This window comes from Ambystoma mexicanum, chromosome 4p (genome assembly GCF_040938575.1).
Source record: "Ambystoma mexicanum isolate Mex_15411 chromosome 4p, UKY_AmexF1_1, whole genome shotgun sequence".
Classification (NCBI taxonomy): Eukaryota; Metazoa; Chordata; class Amphibia; order Caudata; family Ambystomatidae; genus Ambystoma; species Ambystoma mexicanum.
The window spans coordinates 17,469,545-17,489,683 of record NC_090927.1 but is presented as its reverse complement, the minus strand read 5'-3'; the positions used below and the strand labels follow the sequence as shown (position 1 = coordinate 17,489,683).

The following is a 20,139-nucleotide window of genomic DNA, read 5'->3' as shown; positions in this document are numbered from 1 at the left end:
GATACAGCCAGCACCCACCCACACAGCATCAATACAGCCAGCATCCACACTCCCCTGAGGTCACAGCATCGATACAGCCAGCACCCACCCACACAGTATCAATACAGCGAGCATCCACCCTCACAGCATCAATACAGCCAGCATCCACCCTCAGTATCAATACAGCCAGCATCCACCCTCACAGCAGCAATACAGCCAGCATCTACCCTCACAGCATCAATACAGCCCGAATCTACACTCTCTGGAGGTCACAGCATCAATACAGCCAGCACCCACCCACACAGCATCAATACAGCCAGCATCCACACTCTCCTGAGGTCACAGCATCGATACAGCCAGCACGCACCCACTCACTCAGCATTAATACAGCCAGCATCCACCCTTACAGCATCAATACAGCCAGCATCCACCCTCACAGCATCAATACAGCCAGCATCCACCCTCACAGCATCAATACAGCCAGCATCCACCCTCACAGCATCAATACAGCCAGAATCCACCCTCACAGCATCAATACAGCCAGCATCCACCCTCACAGCATCAATACAGCCAGCATCCACCCTCACAGCATCAATACAGCCAGCATCTACCCTCACAGCATCAATACAGCCAGCATCCACCCTCACAGCATCAATACAGCCAGAATCCACCCTCACAGCATCGATACAGCCAGCATCCACCCTCACAGCATCGATACAGCCAGCATCCACCCTCACAGCATCGATACAGCCAGCATCCACCCTCACAGCATCGATACAGCCAGCATCTACCCTCACAGCATTAATACAGCCAGCATCCACACTCTCCCAAGGTCAAACAGCTATAGAGCCAGCAACCACTCTCACAGCATCAATACAGCCAGCATCTACACTCTCCGGAGGTCACTGCATCGATACAGCCAGCACCCACCCACACAGCATCAATACAGCCAGCATCCACACTCTCCTGAGGTCACAGCATTGATACAGCCAGCACCTACCCACACATCATCAATACAGCCAGCATCCACCCTCACAGCATCAATAAAGCCAGCATCCACACTCTCCGGAGGTCACAGCATCGATACAGCCAGCGCCCACCCACACAGCATCAATACAGCCAGCATCCACCCTCAAAGCATCAATACAGCCAGCACCCACTATCACAGCATCAATACAGCCAGCACCTACCCCCACAGCATCAATACAGCCAGCATCCACACTCTCCAGAGGTCACGGCATCGATACAGCCAGCACCCACCCACACAGCATCAATACAGCCAGCACCCACTCTCACAGCATCAATACAGCCAGCATCCACACTTTCTGGAGGTCACAGCATCGATACAGCCAGCACCCACCCACACAGTATCAATACAGCCAGCATCCACACTCTCCCGAGGTCGCAGCATTGACACAGCCAGCACCCACTCTCACAGCATCAATACAGCCAGCATCCATCCTCACAGCATCGATACAGCCAGAATCCATACTCTCCAGAGGTCAGAGCATCAATACAGCAAGCACCCACCCTCAGAGCATCAATACAGGCAGCATCCGACTCTCCAGAGTTCACAGCATCAAGACAGTCACAGCACAGATAACTCTAGCACTCAGTCATAAGCTGTCACAGCATCAAGACAACCAGAACCTACACTCTCAAGAGACACGTGTGTGTTGCTTTAGGATAATCACCAAAAGTATAGGGGGAGACCAAGAATGAACAGTTCCCACCTTGGCTCTCATTTGGAACTTGGTGCCATGACAGGGGAATCATACTCTTGCAGAGTTAGGTACTAGGCCTTGGCTCTCATTTGGAACCCGGTGCCATGACAGGGGAATCGGGAACCTGGTGCCATGACAGGGGAATAGTACTCTTGCAGAGTAAGGTACTGGGCCTTGGCTCTTATTTTGAACCTGGTGCCATGACAGGGGAATCGTACTCTTGCAGAGTTAGGTACCGGATGTTGGCTCTCGTTTGGACCTGGTTCCATGATAGGGGAATAGTACTCTTGCAGAGTTAGGTACTGGTCCTTGGCTCTCATTTGGAACCTGGTGCCATGACAGGGTAATCGTACTCTTGCAGACTTGGCTACCGGACCTTGGCTCTCATTTGGAACCTGGTGCCATGACAGGGGAATCGTACTCTTGCAGTTAGGTACTGGGCCTGGGCACTCATTTGGAACCTGGTGCCATGACAGGGGAATCGTACTCTTGCAGAGTTAGGTACTGGGCCTTTGCTCTCATTTGGAAACTGGTGCCATGACAGGGGAATCGTACTCTTGCAGTTAGGTAGTGGGCCTTGGCTCTCATTTGGAACCTGGTGCCATGACAGGGGAATCGTACTCTTGCAGAGTTAGGTACCTTGGCTCTCATTTGGAACCTGGTGCCATGACAGGGGAATCGTACTCTTGCAGAGTTAGGTACTGGGCCTTGGCTCTCATTTGGAAACTGGTGCCATGACAGGGGAATCATACTCTTGCAGAGTTAGGTACCCGGGCCTTGGCTCCCATTTGGAACCTGGTGTCATGACAGGGGAATCATACTCTTGCAGTTAGGTAGTGGGCCTTGGCTCTCATTTGGAACCTGGTGCCATGACAGGGGAATCGTACTCTTGCAGAGTTAGGTACCTTGGCTCTCATTTGGAACCTGGTGCCATGACAGGGGAATCGTACTCTTGCAGAGTTAGGTACCCCGGGCCTTGGCTCTCATTTGGAACCTGGTGTCATTACAGGGGAATCGTACTCTTGCAGTCAGGTACTGGGCCTTGGCTCTCATTTGGAACCTGGTGCCATGACAGGGGAATCGTACTCTTGCAGAGTTAGGTACTGGGCCTTTGCTCTCATTTGGAACCTGGTGCTATGACAGGGTAATCGTACTCTTGCAGAGTTGGGTACCGGGCCTTGGCTCTCATTTGGAAGCTGGTGCCACGACAGGGGAATCGGGAACCTGGTGCCATGACAGGGGAATCGGGAACCTGGTGCCATGACAGGGGAATCGTACTCTTGCAGTTAGGTATTGGGCCTTTGCTCTCATTTGGAACCTGGTGCCATGACAGGGGAATCATACTCTTGCAGAGTTAGGTACCGGGCCTTGGCTCTCATTTGGAACCTGGTGCCATGACAGGGGAATCGTACTCTTGCAGAGTTAGGTACTGGGCCTTTGCTCTCATTTGGAACCTGGTGCTATGACAGGGTAATCGTACTCTTGCAGAGTTGGGTACCGGGCCTTGGCTCTCATTTGGAAGCTGGTGCCACGACAGGGGAATCGGGAACCTGGTGCCATGACAGGGGAATCGGGAACCTGGTGCCATGACAGGGGAATCGTACTCTTGCAGTTAGGTATTGGGCCTTTGCTCTCATTTGGAACCTGGTGCCATGACAGGGGAATCATACTCTTGCAGAGTTAGGTACCGGGCCTTGGCTCTCATTTGGAACCTGGTGCCATGACAGGGGAATCGTACTCTTGCAGAGTTAGGTACTGGCCTTGGCTCTCATTTGGAACCTGGTGCCATGACAGTGGAATCATACTCTTGCAGAGTTAGGTACTATACGAGACGATGCCAGACATATAGTCACATTTGATATACATTCCTCCTTACCTGCGCTTGTACCAGACTCTCCTTCCTGTTTAATTGTGTCCAGAGTTTCCTTTGGATGTTGGATCTCCCTCAATAAAACCTCAGACTCAGCAGCACTTTGCTCTGTTTGATAAAGATAAAATCCATGTTTTACACCATCACATGTATGAATAGTACTTACATTTAGGGTGCATCAACAATCTAAAGCCTAAATGTAAATGTCCAAACATTGGACAGAATAGAAATTTTACAAGATTTCTCGAAGAAAATGACATATATGACATGAAAACAGAAAGGCGCAAAGACATTTTGAACTCATTTTACTTTCAAGTATTGGAAATGGTGCAGAGGGTCTGTGCAATAGACCTCTATAGACCATGAGGAGAGCCTTCCAAGAGGCAGTGAGGTTAAGGGCCTCCTCGTCCGAGACACTGTAATCCCTCAGCTCAGACCAGTCTAAAGCCTTGGCAGAAGCAATGTAGACCAGGTGGGACTGACTGTTGATGTAGTAACCCTGGGGGAGATTATACACAACCCCTGTCCTCTTGCTATTAGGTAACCCACCTATTGCTATAGGTCTGTACTACACAAGTTGGTAGTGTGCCCGAGCAGCCAGGCTTATCTCAAGAGGGGTGGGGTACATGTGAGCTGTAGGCTGTAGCAATGAAATCCACAAATACAACTAGCCAAGTAACACTTACAATCAAGGTTTTTAGTTAAAATAATTATGTATTTATTAACGGTTGTTTTAAATAAGCATTCTTTAAAAAGGGCAATATATGTAGCAATCAAATACACTTTAAAATACTTGTTCAGAATCAACACAAAGCTAGTAGATACTCTTTAGAGATGCTTCCTACACACTGAGGTGACTTCAATAACTAGAACAGTAATGGCATTTATATATCACTAGTACACTTTGTAGATTCTGAGATTTGCAGAAAGGAAAGGTTAGAGGAAGGAAAAAGGTTAAACAGGTTCTCAGAGCATGTGAGCACTTTAAATCTTCCAATAAAGTCTAGATAAAAACCTTTCCCAGCAATATCAGTTTAAAACCAATGCATCTCCTATGAGGGTCAGTAAGAATCAAAGTCAATGGACCAGAAGAGTCTGCAGGGAGCCAGGACAGCAAAGGCCAATTGGAGCAATGTCTGTGGAGCTGAGGCACTTCTTAGATAGTAAAGGTCTTGCACAAAGTTAGAGAGTTTGTTGAAGAAAAACCCCTGTATGGTCACAAGCTGTTAAACTTGTGAAAGATAGAGCTGGGATCAACTCTAGAAAAGCAGCTACTGCAAGTCTGAACTGAGAAGAGGAAGCTGCAGACACTGAGTTAAGTACCCCAAGTCAGAAGAGTACCTTTGGTTAGAAGAAGAGTGGTCCAGCTAGCTTCTGTCTGGTTGCAGAGATGCAGATCCTGTGTTCCTGGGCCTCAGTCGTGGGGACAAGAGGGGGACATCTGGGGACTTCTGCAGCAGCAATTCGATGGACGGAGGCAGCTACAGGCTCTTTTCAGGTCAGCGGCACTTTGTGGTTTCAGCGCTCGGTAAACAGCACCACCGCGGATCTTGGATACTGGTTGGGCTTCCTTCACTCCTTGAGTCCTGCACTCTGGTGAGGGGACTCAAGCTCTGGTCGTCCTGCTTCTGGAGGGTCCTTAGCAGACTCCCGGAGCTTCTAGCCGGGTTGTAGATGTTGCACTCGACTATGGATTTTTTGACCCCTGGTCCTCGGTTCCCGCAGCAGCATAGAAGTACAGCCAGTGGGGGAAGGCGGTGCAGCAGAGTTTGTTTCAGGGTTAGTTGGAGCCACTAACCAAAGGGAAGACGTCATCGCTTCCGGAGCTTCTCTTGTCGATCAGAAAAAAGAGTTTCAGCACAGCAGCAGGGCTTCACCGGGCAATTGAAAAGGTCCAAGAGGATGCAGCAAGCTTTGTTCACGGTTTCTTCATCGGGTTGTTCTTCCTAGTGGTCGAATCTGTCTTCAGTCCCAAAACCCTCGCCTTTTAAGCAGGTTTCTCCCATTCATGCACAGCATGGCTGTCACTCTAACAGCAGGGTGGCTGTCCTGCAAGTATAGCCAGCCAGCCAATCAGTGCTAGGTGCATTCCGGCATTCCTAAAGACAAAGGGCAGGGGAGTTTCAGGAACCTCCCTCAATTCCTGCCCTTACAGACACACTGGAGCCAGAGGCGGGTTTCAGTACTGAAGCACGCCAAAGGCAAAATGAACAAAGGGCTCAAACAAAGGGCTCAGAGTAAAACCTAAGAAAGACCTCACAAATAGAAAATGGCAAAAAGAAGACCAGGGACATTTTGACAAAATGGTCACCCATGGGTGCTATACTGCAGCTGAGGATTCAGCCTACGGTAGAAAAGCACAATGGTAGGAAAATTAAACCACTGCCACCAACCATTTAAAGTAGTGAGGGTAACATAACATTTTTTATATGAGTAAGTAGGAAAAGGGGCTGCTAAGTAACCCCCCCCCCCCAGCACTCCGCATAAGATGGGGTGTGCTGGTCCTACAAAGAGAAAAAGGTAAGTAAAGTCAATTTCATTTTACTATTCTTGGGAACAGTAGTTCTCACAAGAAAAGGTATTTAAACCTTATGAGAATTCTAAAGGATTTCACTGTGACAATGCAGTGAAGGTGCTGTGTATCACCATGTAATAGGTTTTATTTATATAGCGCCTATACACAACGCGTTTCAAAGCCCTTCCAGGCGGGGGAGGGAGCAAGGGTAAAATACAATGGGGGTCATTCCGAGGTTGGAGGTAAGGGATTACCGGCGCCTGTAAGGGCACCGATGGCGGTAATCCCTTACCTCCGTATTCCGAGTTCCCTTTGCGGGTCCCTCTTTACCTCGCAAAGTGACCTTGGAGTAAATTACGGCACCGTAATTTACGGTGCCGTAATTACCTCCTTCCCCATTCCCATTGAGCCCTATGGGGGCAGAAATGGGGATGGGGAAGGGCTATGGTGAATGGGGAATTACCGGTCCATCCAACCTTGGAATGGACCGGTAATTACTCCATTCACCATGCCGGTATTCCATGGAGTAAATAGCTCCATGGTTGCCAACCATGGAGCTATTTACTCCACGGTGTAGTCCTAACTCGGAATGAGGGCCAATGACATTTTTAAAAGGCCTTGAGACATTGAGAATGGGCAAATAAACTATCGTACTAGGCCTGACAACATTTCTGATAGTGTAAGAGCATTGAAAACAAAAGAGGGGAGCCAGTGTGGGGGTTGAAGCTGATGCTTCACTTTGAAGCCCACTGGAAGAAGATGAACCGCTGCTGCGGTTCTTCGCTATCTGAAAGCTGCCGTGCCTTCAAGGAACTGATCCAAGAGAGGCCCCGACTAGGAGACCTCTTCGCGAGCTACGAGGGACCATCGTGCACCAGCTGATCTTTGCCAAAGCTCCCTGGTAGACAGACCTACGAAAGGTTGCCGACCGGAGATGGGGACCGGTGAGGAGAACGAAGGGAAGCACGGGACAGCCTGTCAGGTCCCTGCGTACCCTCCCAATCCTCCTCACCTGATTCCACTGAAGTAAGGTCCTTGGATACAGTACCAGATGGTTTGCTCTTCTTTTTCTTGTCGAAATATGGCTTTTCTTTAGGCTTGCGGTCCTTCCGTTCGTGTAAATAGGGTCTGGCTCCCCCGGAGGCCACCTTGGCAGAGCTGGAACCTGCCCTTGGGGGACCCCGGGGAGCCAGCCCCAAAGCAGGGAAAAAGCCAAGTGGCAGAAAAAACCCTGATGTCCAAGAGTCTTGATTGGAGTTGAATGTTCCGGAGTGTAGAGTAGGAACAAATGAAACTTGACAACAGGAAGTAGAAGCTGCTAATCCCTGGGAATGAAAGCAGAAGCAGGATAAACTCGGAAAGTTTAAAGCAGGTGAGTGGTGAGATGAGGAATCACGAACACAAAATCCGACTATGAGGAGGTCCGCGGAAGGATCCCAGGCAAGAGAGCGAGCACCGCTGAAAGAAGGAGGCGAACAGCAGGAAACGAAGGTAAGAAATGAGCGGCGATAGATGCCGAAATAGTACTAGAAGTGAACCGCAAGACAGCGGAAGAAACCCGGTCCCAAAACAGGACGCGGATAGTAGGAATGCCGGCAAGACGCCAAAGGAAAGTAACGCGGAAAAAAGTACGGAGAGACGGAAAGAGACAAACCTTAGTAGGGAGGGAGGAATAAGAGATACGCACAGAAAAGACAAGGAAGAAAGTCAGGGCGAAACTGACAGGTAAGAGGACTAAAGTTTAGTCGCACAGAGCGTTGTGCCAAGAACAACAGATACAACACAATGAGCGCGGGGGCGGGGTCTGGTAATATACCAGACGCCGCCATGTTGGATGAGGACTAGAGCGGTAGGAGAGCTAAAGTCAATGCCTCCAGCGCTCCCACAGCTTCCACCCGCAGTTCCTGACAGTATACCTCCGTCTCCTCGGAACCCCCCCCGGCTTTCCGGGATGAAGTCGATGGAACCTTCTTAGCAATCGGGGGGCATGAATATGGGAGCTTGGTTCCCAGGACCTCTCTTCTACAGGGTAGCCCTTCCAATGCACCAAGTATTGTACCCTGCCCTTACGATATCGTGAATCAACCAGGTAGGAAACCTCATACTCATCCGGAACTGGGGCTACAGGAGTTTGTACTCTAGGAAACCGTCTCTGAAAAGGGTCTTCCTTGTGCAGTTTTAGGAGGGAGGTGTGGAAAACTGGATGAACCCTCTGGAGATATTCAGGTAACTTAAGCTTATAGGCCACCGGATTGATTCTGTACAGGATGGGAAAGGGACCCAAATATCTTGAAGAGAATTTACCAGTGTGAACCCATTTTGGCAGGAACTTGGTAGACAGCCAGACTAACTGACCTGCCTTCCAGTCTGGGTTGTTACGCCGGCCCTTGTCGGCCCACCTCTTTTGTGATCGTTGACTGGTTTCGTGTGCCTTCTTGGCTAAGGTATGTACTTCATGTAGGTCCTTCAGTATACTGTCTAGAGCAGGTACATTGGTTGAAGCTCTGTTATTCCAGGGTAAGTGTTGAGGATGATAGCCATAGGTACAGTAGAAAGGACTCATCTGAATGGTTGTATGGAAGGAATTGTTATAGGCGAATTCTGCCTGTGGAAGGAATCGAAACCATTCGTCCTGCTGGGGGCTACAAAAGCATCTTAGGTACTGTTCGAGGCTTGCATTAAGCCTCTCCGTCTGCCCGTTACTCTGGGGATGGTACCCTGAAGAAAGAGCCCTGTGAATACCCAATGATTGACAGAGCGCTGACCAGAACCTGGAGGTGAACTGAGAACCTCGATCTGATACAATGGTCCTGGGTAAACCATGAAGACGAACCACATCACAGAGGAAAGTGGCAGCGGTTTCTGGTGCTGTCGGTATATGAGAGAAGGTAGAGAAATGAGCCAGTTTACTGTAGGAATCTACCGTAACCATGATTACGGTTTTACCATACGATCTGGGGAGATCAACAATGAAGTCTGTGGAGACGTGCTCCCACGGACGTTCTGGCAACTGTGGCTGTTGCAATAGTCCAACCGGTTTCCCCGTTTGGTACTTGCTAGATGCGCAAACAGGGCAAGAGGATACGTATTCCTGTACGTCCTTCCTAATGGTGGGCCACCAGAAACCCCTGTGAAGTAGCTCGTATGTCTTCCTGATTCCAGGGTGGCCCACCAGGGGGGCATCGTGACACCAGGAAAGTACCTGTCTCTGTAACAGCTTAGTAGGAATAAAGAGAGCAGAATCATGGTAAAAGAGACCATCACTAGCTTGAGTAACAGTAGAAGGTAATCCGGCTTGCTTATTATACTGTGGGATCAGATCTTGAAGAAAAAGGGAGGCTGCTGCAACTGTCTTGAAGTCCGGAAACATCAGTTCGTGATTCTTATCGTTCCCTGAGTCGTCCCCGTATCTACGGGACAAAGCATCAGCCTTATGGTTCTCCGAACCTGGAATGTGAGTAATTATAAAGTCAAATTGTAAGAAGAAGTAAGCCCACCTAGCATGACGGGCATTTGTGCATTCCATCTGTTGAAGGACTTGTAGGCTGCGGTGGTCGGTGCGGATTAGGAAGCGATGGGCCGCACCTTGCAGGAGATGGCGCCATTCTTGGCAAGCTAACTTGATAGCCAACAGTTCCCTTTCAAGAACAGAATAGTTCCGTTCACTGCTGGTCAACGTTTTTGAGTAGTAGGCAACCGGGTGTTCTTCCCCCTCATCAACCTTCTGGAGTAATATGGCCCCTACTGCCCCAATGGAAGCGTCTGTTTCCAAGATGAACTGTTTAGTCTGATCTGGTTGGACGAGAATGGGAGCTGAAATAAACAATTCTTTTAGTCGTTGAAAGGCTTCTCTGGGTCTTATGTCAAAAATGAATTTCAATCCCTTTTTTAGAAGAGATGTGATGGGTAACACTATGTTGGAAAAATTAGGTATAAAACGTCTGTAAAAATTTGCCAACCCAAGAAACCTTTGTACTTCTTTGACGTTCGAGGGTTCCTTCCATTCCACTATGGCCTTTATCTTCCTTGGGTCCATCTCGATGCCGTCCTTAGATAGGATGAAACCTAAGTAGGATATAGTGGTCACCTCAAACTCACACTTCTCTGGTTTGACCAGCAGTTGATGGATTTGTAGACGATGTAGTACCTCTTTGACAAGTTGGCGGTGGTCTTGTAAAGTGCGAGAAAATATCAATATATCATCTAGGTAGACGACTAAAGACAGAAACAGCATGTCCGAAAATATCTTATCCATGAACTGTTGGAATTTAGCTGGCGCATTTACCAGCCCAAAGGGCATCACCCTATATTCAAAGAGCCCCAAAGGGGTACGAAAGGCAGTCTTCCATTCGTCGCCTTTTCGTATCCTCAAAAGATGGTATGCACCTCTTAAATCAAGCTTGGTAAAATAGACAGCCCCCTGGACTGCCTCCAGGACTTCTCGTATCAATGGCATAGGGTATCTGTCGCGAATGGTGACTTGATTTAGGCCCCTGTAGTCTATGCATGGTCGTAGTTCAGAGGTGTCTTTCTTTGGGATAAAGAACAATGAAGCCCCACAAGAAGAATTGGATTCTTGGATAAGTCCGTTTTGTAAATTAGCGTCCAGGTAGTCTTTGAGAGCACGTTTTTCTGGCATAGATAATGGATACATGCGACCAAAAGGCACCACTGCTTCTGGCGTAAGGTCTATGGAACAATCTTCATTCCTATGAGGGGGTAAGATTCTTGGCAGTGTATCGTTGAAAACCTCAGCATATTCCTGGTATTGGAGCGGAACAGAAGACACGGTCACTGTTCGGATGGTGTTGGTTTCTTCTTCATAGGATCTTTTGACAGGAAGTTTCATGCAGTTAGATCCGCAGTATACTGAGTTGAAACTCACTCTGTTGGACGTCCAGTCGATGGTGGGGTTATGCTGTCTCAACCAAGGTATCCCGGTAACCAGGGGGAAGTGAGCTGCCCTGATAAGATCGAAAACCATAAACTCTTGATGATCTCCCAGTTTCATCCTCAATGGAATAGTCTTGTTGATTATGGGACCTGAAGACAACGGTAAACCGTCCACTCCTTCGACTGGTATGGGTCTTGGCTTAGGTCTTGAAGGAACCATCTTCTCCTTGGCCCAATTTATGTCGATAAAGTTACCCGCTGCACCACAGTCCAGCATAGCCAAAACTTCTATGGGTCCTGAATCAGATAGCCAAAGGTGTACTTTAAATACCATGAGTTGATTGTTGTCTGAATCCTCTATTGGTTTGGAAGAGTTGCAAGGGTGGCAGGTGGCTCCCCCGATACTTCCCTTGCGTAAGAACGGGGGCTGGAGTTTTCCTTCCTCCTGGGTGGTACTTCTGGACAGTTCCTTAGGAGATGTTTGGAAGAACCACAATACATACATAAACCAGCTTCACGACGTCGTCTTCTCTCTTCCTGGGTTAACGGTCCTCGCATGGATCCAATCTGCATTGGTTCTTCCGTAGAATGCGTGTTCCTAGGTGATGGTGATTGGGAAGTCGGTGTGGAAGTCTGAGGAACGCTGCGACCTCTTCTTCTTTCCTGACGACGTTCTAGTATCCGATACTCAATCTGTAAAGACAATGTTACCAAATCCTGAAAGGAGGCCGGCCTGGCCACTCTGGCTAGTTCATCCTTAATCTCGTCTTGGAGACCCCGGCGGAAAATAGTCTGTTTAGCGGAGTCCGGCCAGTCGGACTTAGCTGCTAGCCTCATAAAACGGGATATGTACGTCTGTAGGTCTGTGGTTCCCTGCTGTACATCGAGTATTGCTTCCAGAGAGGTGTACAGCACTTCTGGTCGGTCGAATTGCGCTTTAAGCAATTCCACAAAGTGATCAAAGTTGTTTAAGGAGGGATCATTCCTGGTTACTAAGGGAGTGGCCCAGGATAGAGCATTTCCCATCAGATTGGCGATAATGAATCCAACTCTGAATCGAGCGGTGTCATAAGCATAAGGTCTGAAAGTGAAATAGACCTGGCAGGCGTCCAGGAAGTCCTTCAGACCCCCAGGATGTCCGTCGTATTTACCGAAGGACAAAGCCATGGGCGGTAAGTCCCCCTGGTCTTACCACCTGCTGCCTCAAGCCGATATTCTCATTACGTAAAGCCTGTACTTCAACCGTAAGGTTCTGCATGGCAGCCGCCAGTTCTTGATACTGTTCCAGGGACGCCATGGGTATATTTAGGTGTTGTATGCTGTCAGGTCCCTGCGTACCCTCCCAATCCTCCTCACCTGATTCCACTGAAGTAAGGACCTTGGATACAGTACCAGATGGTTTGCTCTTCTTTTTCTTGTCGAAATATGGCTTTTCTTTAGGCTTGCGGTCCTTCCGTTCGTGTAAATAGGGTCTGGCTCCCCCGGAGGCCACCTTGGCAGAGCTGGAACCTGCCCTTGGGGGACCCCGGGGAGCCAGCCCCAAAGCAGGGAAAAAGCCAAGTGGTGGAAAAAACCCTGATGTCCAAGAGTCTTGATTGGAGTTGAATGTTCCGGAGTGTAGAGTAGGAACAAATGAAACTTGACAACAGAAAGTAGAAGCTGCTAATCCCTGGGAATGAAAGCAGAAGCAGGATAAACCCGGAAAGTTTAAAGCAGGTGAGTGGTGAGATGAGGAATCACGAACACAAAATCCGACTATGAGGAGGTCCGCGGAAGGATCCCAGGCAAGAGAGCGAGCACCGCTGAAAGAAGGAGGCGAACAGCAGGAAACGAAGGTAAGAAATGAGCGGCGATAGATGCCGAAATAGTACTAGAAGTGAACCGCAAGACAGCGGAAGAAACCCGGTCCCAAAACAGGACGCGGATAGTAGGAATGCCGGCAAGACGCCAAAGGAAAGTAACGCGGAAAAAAGTACGGAGAGACGGAAAGAGACAAACCTTAGTAGGGAGGGAGGAATAAGAGATACGCACAGAAAAGACAAGGAAGAAAGTCAGGGCGAAACTGACAGGTAAGAGGACTAAAGTTTAGTCGCACAGAGCGTTGTGCCAAGAACAACAGATACAACACAATGAGCGCGGGGTCTGGTAATATACCAGACGCCGCCATGTTGGATGAGGACTAGAGCGGTAGGAGAGCTAAAGTCAATGCCTCCAGCGCTCCCACAGCTTCCACCCGCAGTTCCTGACACAGCCGTCCACAGTCTAAGAGTCAAAATGCTCATGCATGGGGATAAATACCCATTTTTTTTCAAATCTGTTTATATATAAGCAAAGTAACAAATATCATCAAATAATAAACTATTTTGTGAATAATATCACTCTAATCTTACAAGTCTACTCAAGGTCTGGTGCTTCTGCTGGTGGAGAACCTTCTGGAGTTGGGGTTGGGAAGATCTTTTGCCAGCCTTCCTTGTGGTGAGCCTTTGTCACAGCTTAATGTCATTGGGCCTCATTACGCGGTAGGCGGTAAACCATGGCGCTATTAGCGCCATGGTTCATGCCGGTAATTTACCGGTACCGCCTTGGAGGAAAGGGTAATTACCGCCCTATTCCAAGGTTGGCGGGGCGGTAATTCCTCCTTCCTTCATTGCCCTTCCCCATTCCCATTTTTGCCCCATAGGGCATAATGGGAATGGGGAAGGCGCTAATTACGGTACCGCAAATTCCGGTACCGTAGTTAGCACCCTGGTCCCTTTGCGGGTTGGATTTTTAACGTCTGCAAAAAGCAGGCGTTAAATTCCCCAACACGCAAAGGGACCTCGTAGTAAGGCCGGTACCGGTAAACCCTTACTGCCTACCGTGTAATGAGGCCCATTATGTGCCCCACACCCAACCGGCAGTCCATGAGACCTGTGGGTTTTACACACATCCACTGTATCAGGAAAAATGGGCCATGCTCTCAAATTCTGCTTTATTTAAGGTTTTCAATTCTGGTTCTCAGCAGTAGGCCTCCTGAACCTCTCACTAGTCCAAACCAGGTCCTAGTGCGTTTACAGTCCTTCTTGAGTGCCTAATACGCTCTTTCATAAGCCCTTGGATGTTGCTGAGCTTTTAGCCCAGTCTGCCCTCCTCCACCCTGCCTTTAGGTTGCAGGGTACTTGGCAAGTTGCTTGATTCTCTGCTTTGTATTGTTGTGTATACTCTGATCTAGGTGGCTTGCCGTGAAAACTGGCATATCTCCCTTTCTCTGGAGTCCTTGTCAGGCAGTCAATATTCATTATTTTACCCTACTGTTACAGGCATGCACTGAACCTTTGGATTGCAGGAAGATGTCTTGAGCCGTGGCAACCCCAATTCCTAGAAAGATACTAGTTAAGTCTTTTACAACCGGAACCTCAGGGATGTAGATTCTTCCCGCAGGATTATTTCTACTCATGTTTATCAGCCTCTCCCAATTCTAGGGGGGATTTCACCAGGCAGTAGCCTTCTGTCATCCCCCCTATCTCGGGCTCTTCCTTAGTATGAAAGGAGCACAGACAGATGGGTCTGTATCCCTTGGGATCTTCTTGACTGGGCATCCCCAGTCCCTTTTATCCTCCTCCCTCTGTTCCTGGGCTTCGTCTCTTAACCTTCTTTGGTTGCCTTCGTTAAGGGTTTGAATGTGTGAGGCTGATTGATAAACTGGGCATTGGCCATGGTTCCAGCCAATGAGGTTCTCTGAAGGTTTAAAGGGCAGCGCAGTAGTCGGCACCATCTTGCATCTTACCCATATTAGCATATCACAGAATGCACTGTGACGATCCATCAGAGAGCATCACTTTTCCCCCGCGCAGGTGGAGTCAAGAGATCCTTTCCATGAGGCTAGAGACGTGCAGCCGCTAACCAATAGTCCCCCTAAGGGTAGTAATATGATGGAGGACCTCATGGAAAGGAACTCCCCTCCTGGTGACAAGGATGCGAATCAGAGACAATGCCCCTTTTATTACCAAACCCCATAAGGTAGTACCATCTCCCAAACCTCTTTTTCCTAGACTTATATCAGGAAGCATGCGCTACTGTGTTGGGTCCGGCAACCTTAATGTGGTAAGTACAGGGACGAGGAAAAACTTGAGAAACTTGGGGACCCAGCTATATCAAGATGCCAGAAACAAACTATGGCGGAAGAGGAATGGGGACACATGTCTCTTGGTAAGTCCCTTAATTCCTTATCCCCACAGCACACTCGCCCACTTCCGCGTCTGTCGTGCCTCCCCACCACGGCGTTCCTCCAGAACTGTTGACCCGCCACACGGGTATGCTTCGACATCCTTACTGTTCTTCCTGTAGATAAAACATTCTTGTCTGTACCGAACGTGTGGATTCATGGCGCAACCCGCGCTGGGTCGGTCTAAAGATGTTGGGAAGCACTGCCAGAATGCTGTTTACCAAAAGCTGCTTGTCTTGGGATTCCACAATACTGGGGCCTCCTGGGACATGTGCTTCCTTAAAGCTCAGCCTTTCTTTATGCAAGAGATGGATAATAGTTGAGACGAGAGATGACAATTGTAAGAATGAGGCTGTTCAGACCTTGAAACCTCAACACTTAATTCTATCCCCTAGGTCTGTCTCTGAGGTAATGAAGGAGGGAAATAGGAGCAGAGCTCCCAGCAAACCCAACACCCAGCACTACTTCTATCCTCTAAGGAGGTCTATGAGGTAATGAAGAAGAGAGAGCAGTGCAAGGAGAGAATCAGGAGCACAATCTTCCATAAAACCCAACACCCACGCACACTTCTATCCCCCAAGGAGGTCTATGATGTAATGAAGAAGAGAGAGTAGTGCAAGGAGAGAATCAGGAGCACAATCTTCCATGAAACCCAACACCCACCCACACTTCTATCCCCTAAGGAGGTGTACGAGGTAATGAAGGAGAGAGCAGTGCAAGGAGAGAATCAGGAGCACAATCTTCCATGAAACCCAACACCCACCCACGCTTCTATCCCCTAAGGAGGTCTATGATGTCATGAAGAAGAGAGAGCAGTGCAAGGAGAGAATCAGGAGCACAATCTTCCATAAAACCCAACACCCACCCACGCTTCTATCCCCTAAGGAGGTCTATGATGTCATGAAGAAGAGAGAGCAGTGCAAGGAGAGAATCAGGAGCACCATGTTTATGTTTATGTTTATTATTTGATAATGCGCTCCAAACCCTGGGGTAGCCGGGCGCAGCGGGTACAAGTTACTTAAGCTTAGGTTACATACAGAGGATAAAAAAAACAAATGCGATACAAATCAGAATAGCGTAATTACAGTACATATATACAAAGAGTACAACATAAAGGTATCTCGCAGCCCAAAGTGGGTGATGCGAAAAGTCTGGAGTCCGGGCAGTAGAGAACAATGCTCCCTGGGCTAGTACAAGGGCTAAATTTGCTATTTGCCATTGGCCCAGAGCCAATTTTTCACCTTGGATCTACATCTAGAGTAAGGAAGATTACCTCTTAATGCAATGGGGAGTGAGTTCCAGGCTTGGGCGGCTCTAACTGGGAAGCTAGCGCCACCCGATTTAGCTAGCCTAAATCTGGGAGTTTCTAGTAGGAGGTGGTTGGAGGCTCTAGTATAGTGACTGGAGGATTTTCTGGTCAGTCTATCCGAGATGTAGGGAGGTGCAGTGTTATTCAGTCCTTTGTGGATGAGAGATAACGGGCCTCATTACGACCCAGGCGTTAAGGGGTTAACGGCGCCGTAAAAGGTGTCGGCGCCGTTAAACCCTTAACGCCTGATTACGAGGTCCCTTTGCGGGTTGCACTTTAACGCCTGCTTTTAGCAGGCGTTAAAAAACCAACCCGCAAAGGGACCTAGGAGCTAATTACGGCACCGTAATTTACGATGCCGTAATTAGCGTCTTCCCCATTCCCATTGAGCCCTATGGGGCAAAAATGGGAATTGGGAAGGGTCATGGCGGCATGGGGAATTACCGCCCCGCCAACCTCGGAATGGGGTGGTAATTCCCCATTCCGCCATGGCGGAGTCGGTAAGTTACCGGCATGGACCATGGTGCTATTAGCACCATGGTCCAACGCCTGGGTCGTAATGAGGCCCAACGTCTTGAGGAGCACTCTGTGGTAGTCTTTCCTGACGTTAGAGATGTGAGCTCTACGTGGTATGTCCAGGGCTGCTCTAAGGGCATTGTTTTGCACTATTTGCATTTTGTTTATGACAGTTTTATTGGCGCCCGCATAAAGGGCATTGCAATATTCCAACTTGGACATTATTGGTGCGTTGGCTAGTGTGATGCAATTAGTTTTGGAACGGTAGGGCCTGCAGGTCCTGATTAGTTTGCAGGTGTAGGCTGTAGAGGAAGCCAAGGAGTTGACTTGTTTTTTGAGGGATAGAGTGGAATCAAGTTAAAAGCCTAGAGTTTTTACCTCGGTTGCCACCTTGATTATGTTGCCATCTATGTTGAAGGCGAGATAGTTGGGGCTGAGTTTTTTAAGGTTAGAGTCGGAACCCAGGATCAGTATCTCTGTTTTATCGTCATTGAGGCAGAGGCCGTGGGAGGCCATCCATGCCTGAATGAGAAGGTAAATCTTATTTACTAAAACTGTGTCTTCAACAAAATTGACAGATAGCGGTATGAGAATCTGCGTGTCGTAGGCTTAATTGGTATAGGTTACCCCCAATCTGTCAAGTTTGTCAAAGAGTGGCTTAGTAAAGATGTTATACATTGTGGGGGAGGCACATGCCTTGTGGAACGCCACAGGTGATTTGTATTGGGTCCGCTGAGGCTAATGGGGAGAACACTCTCATCGTACGGTTAGCTAGGAAGGATTATAGCCAGGCTCTATCTTCACTTGAGAAATGGGCGGCAGACGCTAGATGCTTGCATAACACTGCATGGTTAACCAAGTCGAAGGCCGCCCATAGGTCGAGGAGGAGGAGCATAGCTGTTTTACCTTTATCCTTCAACTCGTAGATTTGTGTTTTAAGGTCAATTAGGGCCGTTTCAGTACCATGTAATGGTCTGAAACCTGATTTATAGTGATCCTAGTAGTTTATTTGACTCCAGATAGCTTTGGATCTGGAGGTAGGCTACTCTGTCGATAATTTTGAGGAGAAATGGGACTGTGGTGATGGGCCTATAATTAGTAGGGATGGCTGGGTCGAGGGTCTGTTTTTTGAGGAGGGGCAGTACCCAAGATTCCTTAAGGTGTGTGGGTACAGTACTGGACCTAAAGGAGGCGTTGATTAATTTAGATATAAAGGGCGCTAAATCTCTAGCTACATCCTTAATAAGTTGGGCGGGGCAACTGTCACCTTGGCAGTTCGATGGTTTCAAGGATAATATGACCTTTTCAGTTTCCAGTATAGATATGTTGGTGAACCTAAATGGAGTGCGGTTGCTTTGTGACGTTGTACTTGGTGCATCTGCCAGGAGGGTGGAGTGAGTTCCGGTAGAGCTCAGGGTGGCTTTTTTCTTTGCGATTTTAGATTGTAGGGTTGTCATTTTATTGGCTAAGGCATTTTGGATGCTTGTGTACCATAGTTTGGTCTTGAGGACATGGGAGACTATTACGACCCAGGCGTTAAGGGTTAACGCCGTCGTTAACCCTTAACGCCTATTCTGATTTTAACGGCTGCTCTTAGCAGCCGTTAAAATCCATGGCGCTAACCCGCCATGATGCTAATTACGCCACCGTAATTTACGGTGGCGTAATTAGCGCCTTCCCCACTCCCATTATGCCCTATGGGGCAAAAATGGGAATGGGGAAGGGAAAATGGGAAATGGGGATTTACCGCCCCACTCACCTTGGAATGGGGCGGTAAATCCGCCATCCACCATGGTGTAAACATAGTTTACACCATGGTGGTAAAGTTGGCGTACTTAGCGCCTGGGTCGTAATGACCCCCATTGTCTGTGGGAGCGATTGGATTTTCCATTTCCCGGAGAATGGAGAAAAGTTCTTTGGAGTTAGAGTTTGCTTTCTAATTCTCTCGTTAAATGAGTCTTTTTTGGTTTGGATAATTTCTTTCTTGTATTTTTTAGCAAAGTTGCCAAGTAGGATTTTATTCTCAGCTGAGGGTGTGTGCCTCCAGATAGCTTGGAGTTTGCGTTTTTGGATCCGTAAATCTTTGAGATGAGGGGTAAACCATGAGTTGAGGTGAGATTCTCGTTTGCTTTTGCGAAGTTTGATAGGGGCAATTATGTCCAAAACTTTGGTCATAGAACTGTTGAATGTCTCAACTAGTGTCTTTGGGTCTGAGTTAATGGTGCTAGCGGTGAGAGCTGGTAGGAGTAATGGGAGTGGTTTTTCCGCTGTGATTTCTTTTTTACTTCTCGTTGGCATAGGGGGTATGATTTCGGTATTCACTGATTTAGGGGGCTCTATAGTGGCTGTGAAGCAGATGAGGTAGTGGTCAGTCCAGGATTGTGGAACAGTATTAGTGATGGTGGTGTTGCAGTTACGGTTGGCTATCCAATCTAGCATACATCCTTTTATATGCGTGGGGACTGAGACTTTTTGGGTGAGACCATAGTCGACTAAAATAGATTGTATGGCATGGGCCTGTTTATCCTCGACATCATTGAAACCCAAGTTGAAATCACCTAGTAGTAGGAGTTGGGTAGTAGCTTTGATGCTATTCGTAAGGAGACTGGATAGGTCTTCCTCAAAGTTGCCTAGTGGGCCTGGAGGTCTGTACACTAAGAGCACAATTAGCGTGCTGTTGTTAGAGATAGGAATTTTGGCAATGAGGAGTTTGCATGATGTGATTGCTGGGGATGGGGAGAGTCTTACAGCTAGCTTGGTTTTAGCAATGATGGCCAAGCCACCTCCTCTGGAATTGGGTCGATCAACTCTTAATATATTGTAGTCATCTGGTATGGCAATCATGAGTGCAGGACCTGCGGCGTCGTGGAGCCACGTCTCAGAGACAGAGAGAAGATCTAAATTATCCAATGCAAGTAGGTTGCCAATTTCCGTATTATGTGCTATGATGGACCTAGCATTGATGAGCGCTCCTGATAAGGTAGGAGTAGAGGTTGTTTCTTGGAGAGGTCTAGGCTTGGGGTGGTTTGGTCCCTTCTGTTTGTGGAATGAGTTTATTTGCACATTGGGACATTTTCCCACCGTTAGGGCGAGAGGGTTGGAGGTTGGAGTGGATGTAAGGCAAGATAT

General features: G+C 48.3%; 1 protein-coding gene across 1 annotated transcript in view; it reads right to left on the bottom strand.

Moving 5' to 3' along the window:
- The window catches only part of LOC138452923 (zinc finger protein 684-like), a 225,034-nt gene that overhangs the window by 166,965 nt on the left and 37,930 nt on the right, over positions 1–20,139 (bottom strand). Inside the window, exon 4 of the mRNA XM_069605275.1 lies at positions 3,580–3,681. Coding sequence (XP_069461376.1) covers positions 3,580–3,681 — 102 coding nt within the window. The remainder of the gene's footprint in view (positions 1–3,579; positions 3,682–20,139) is intronic.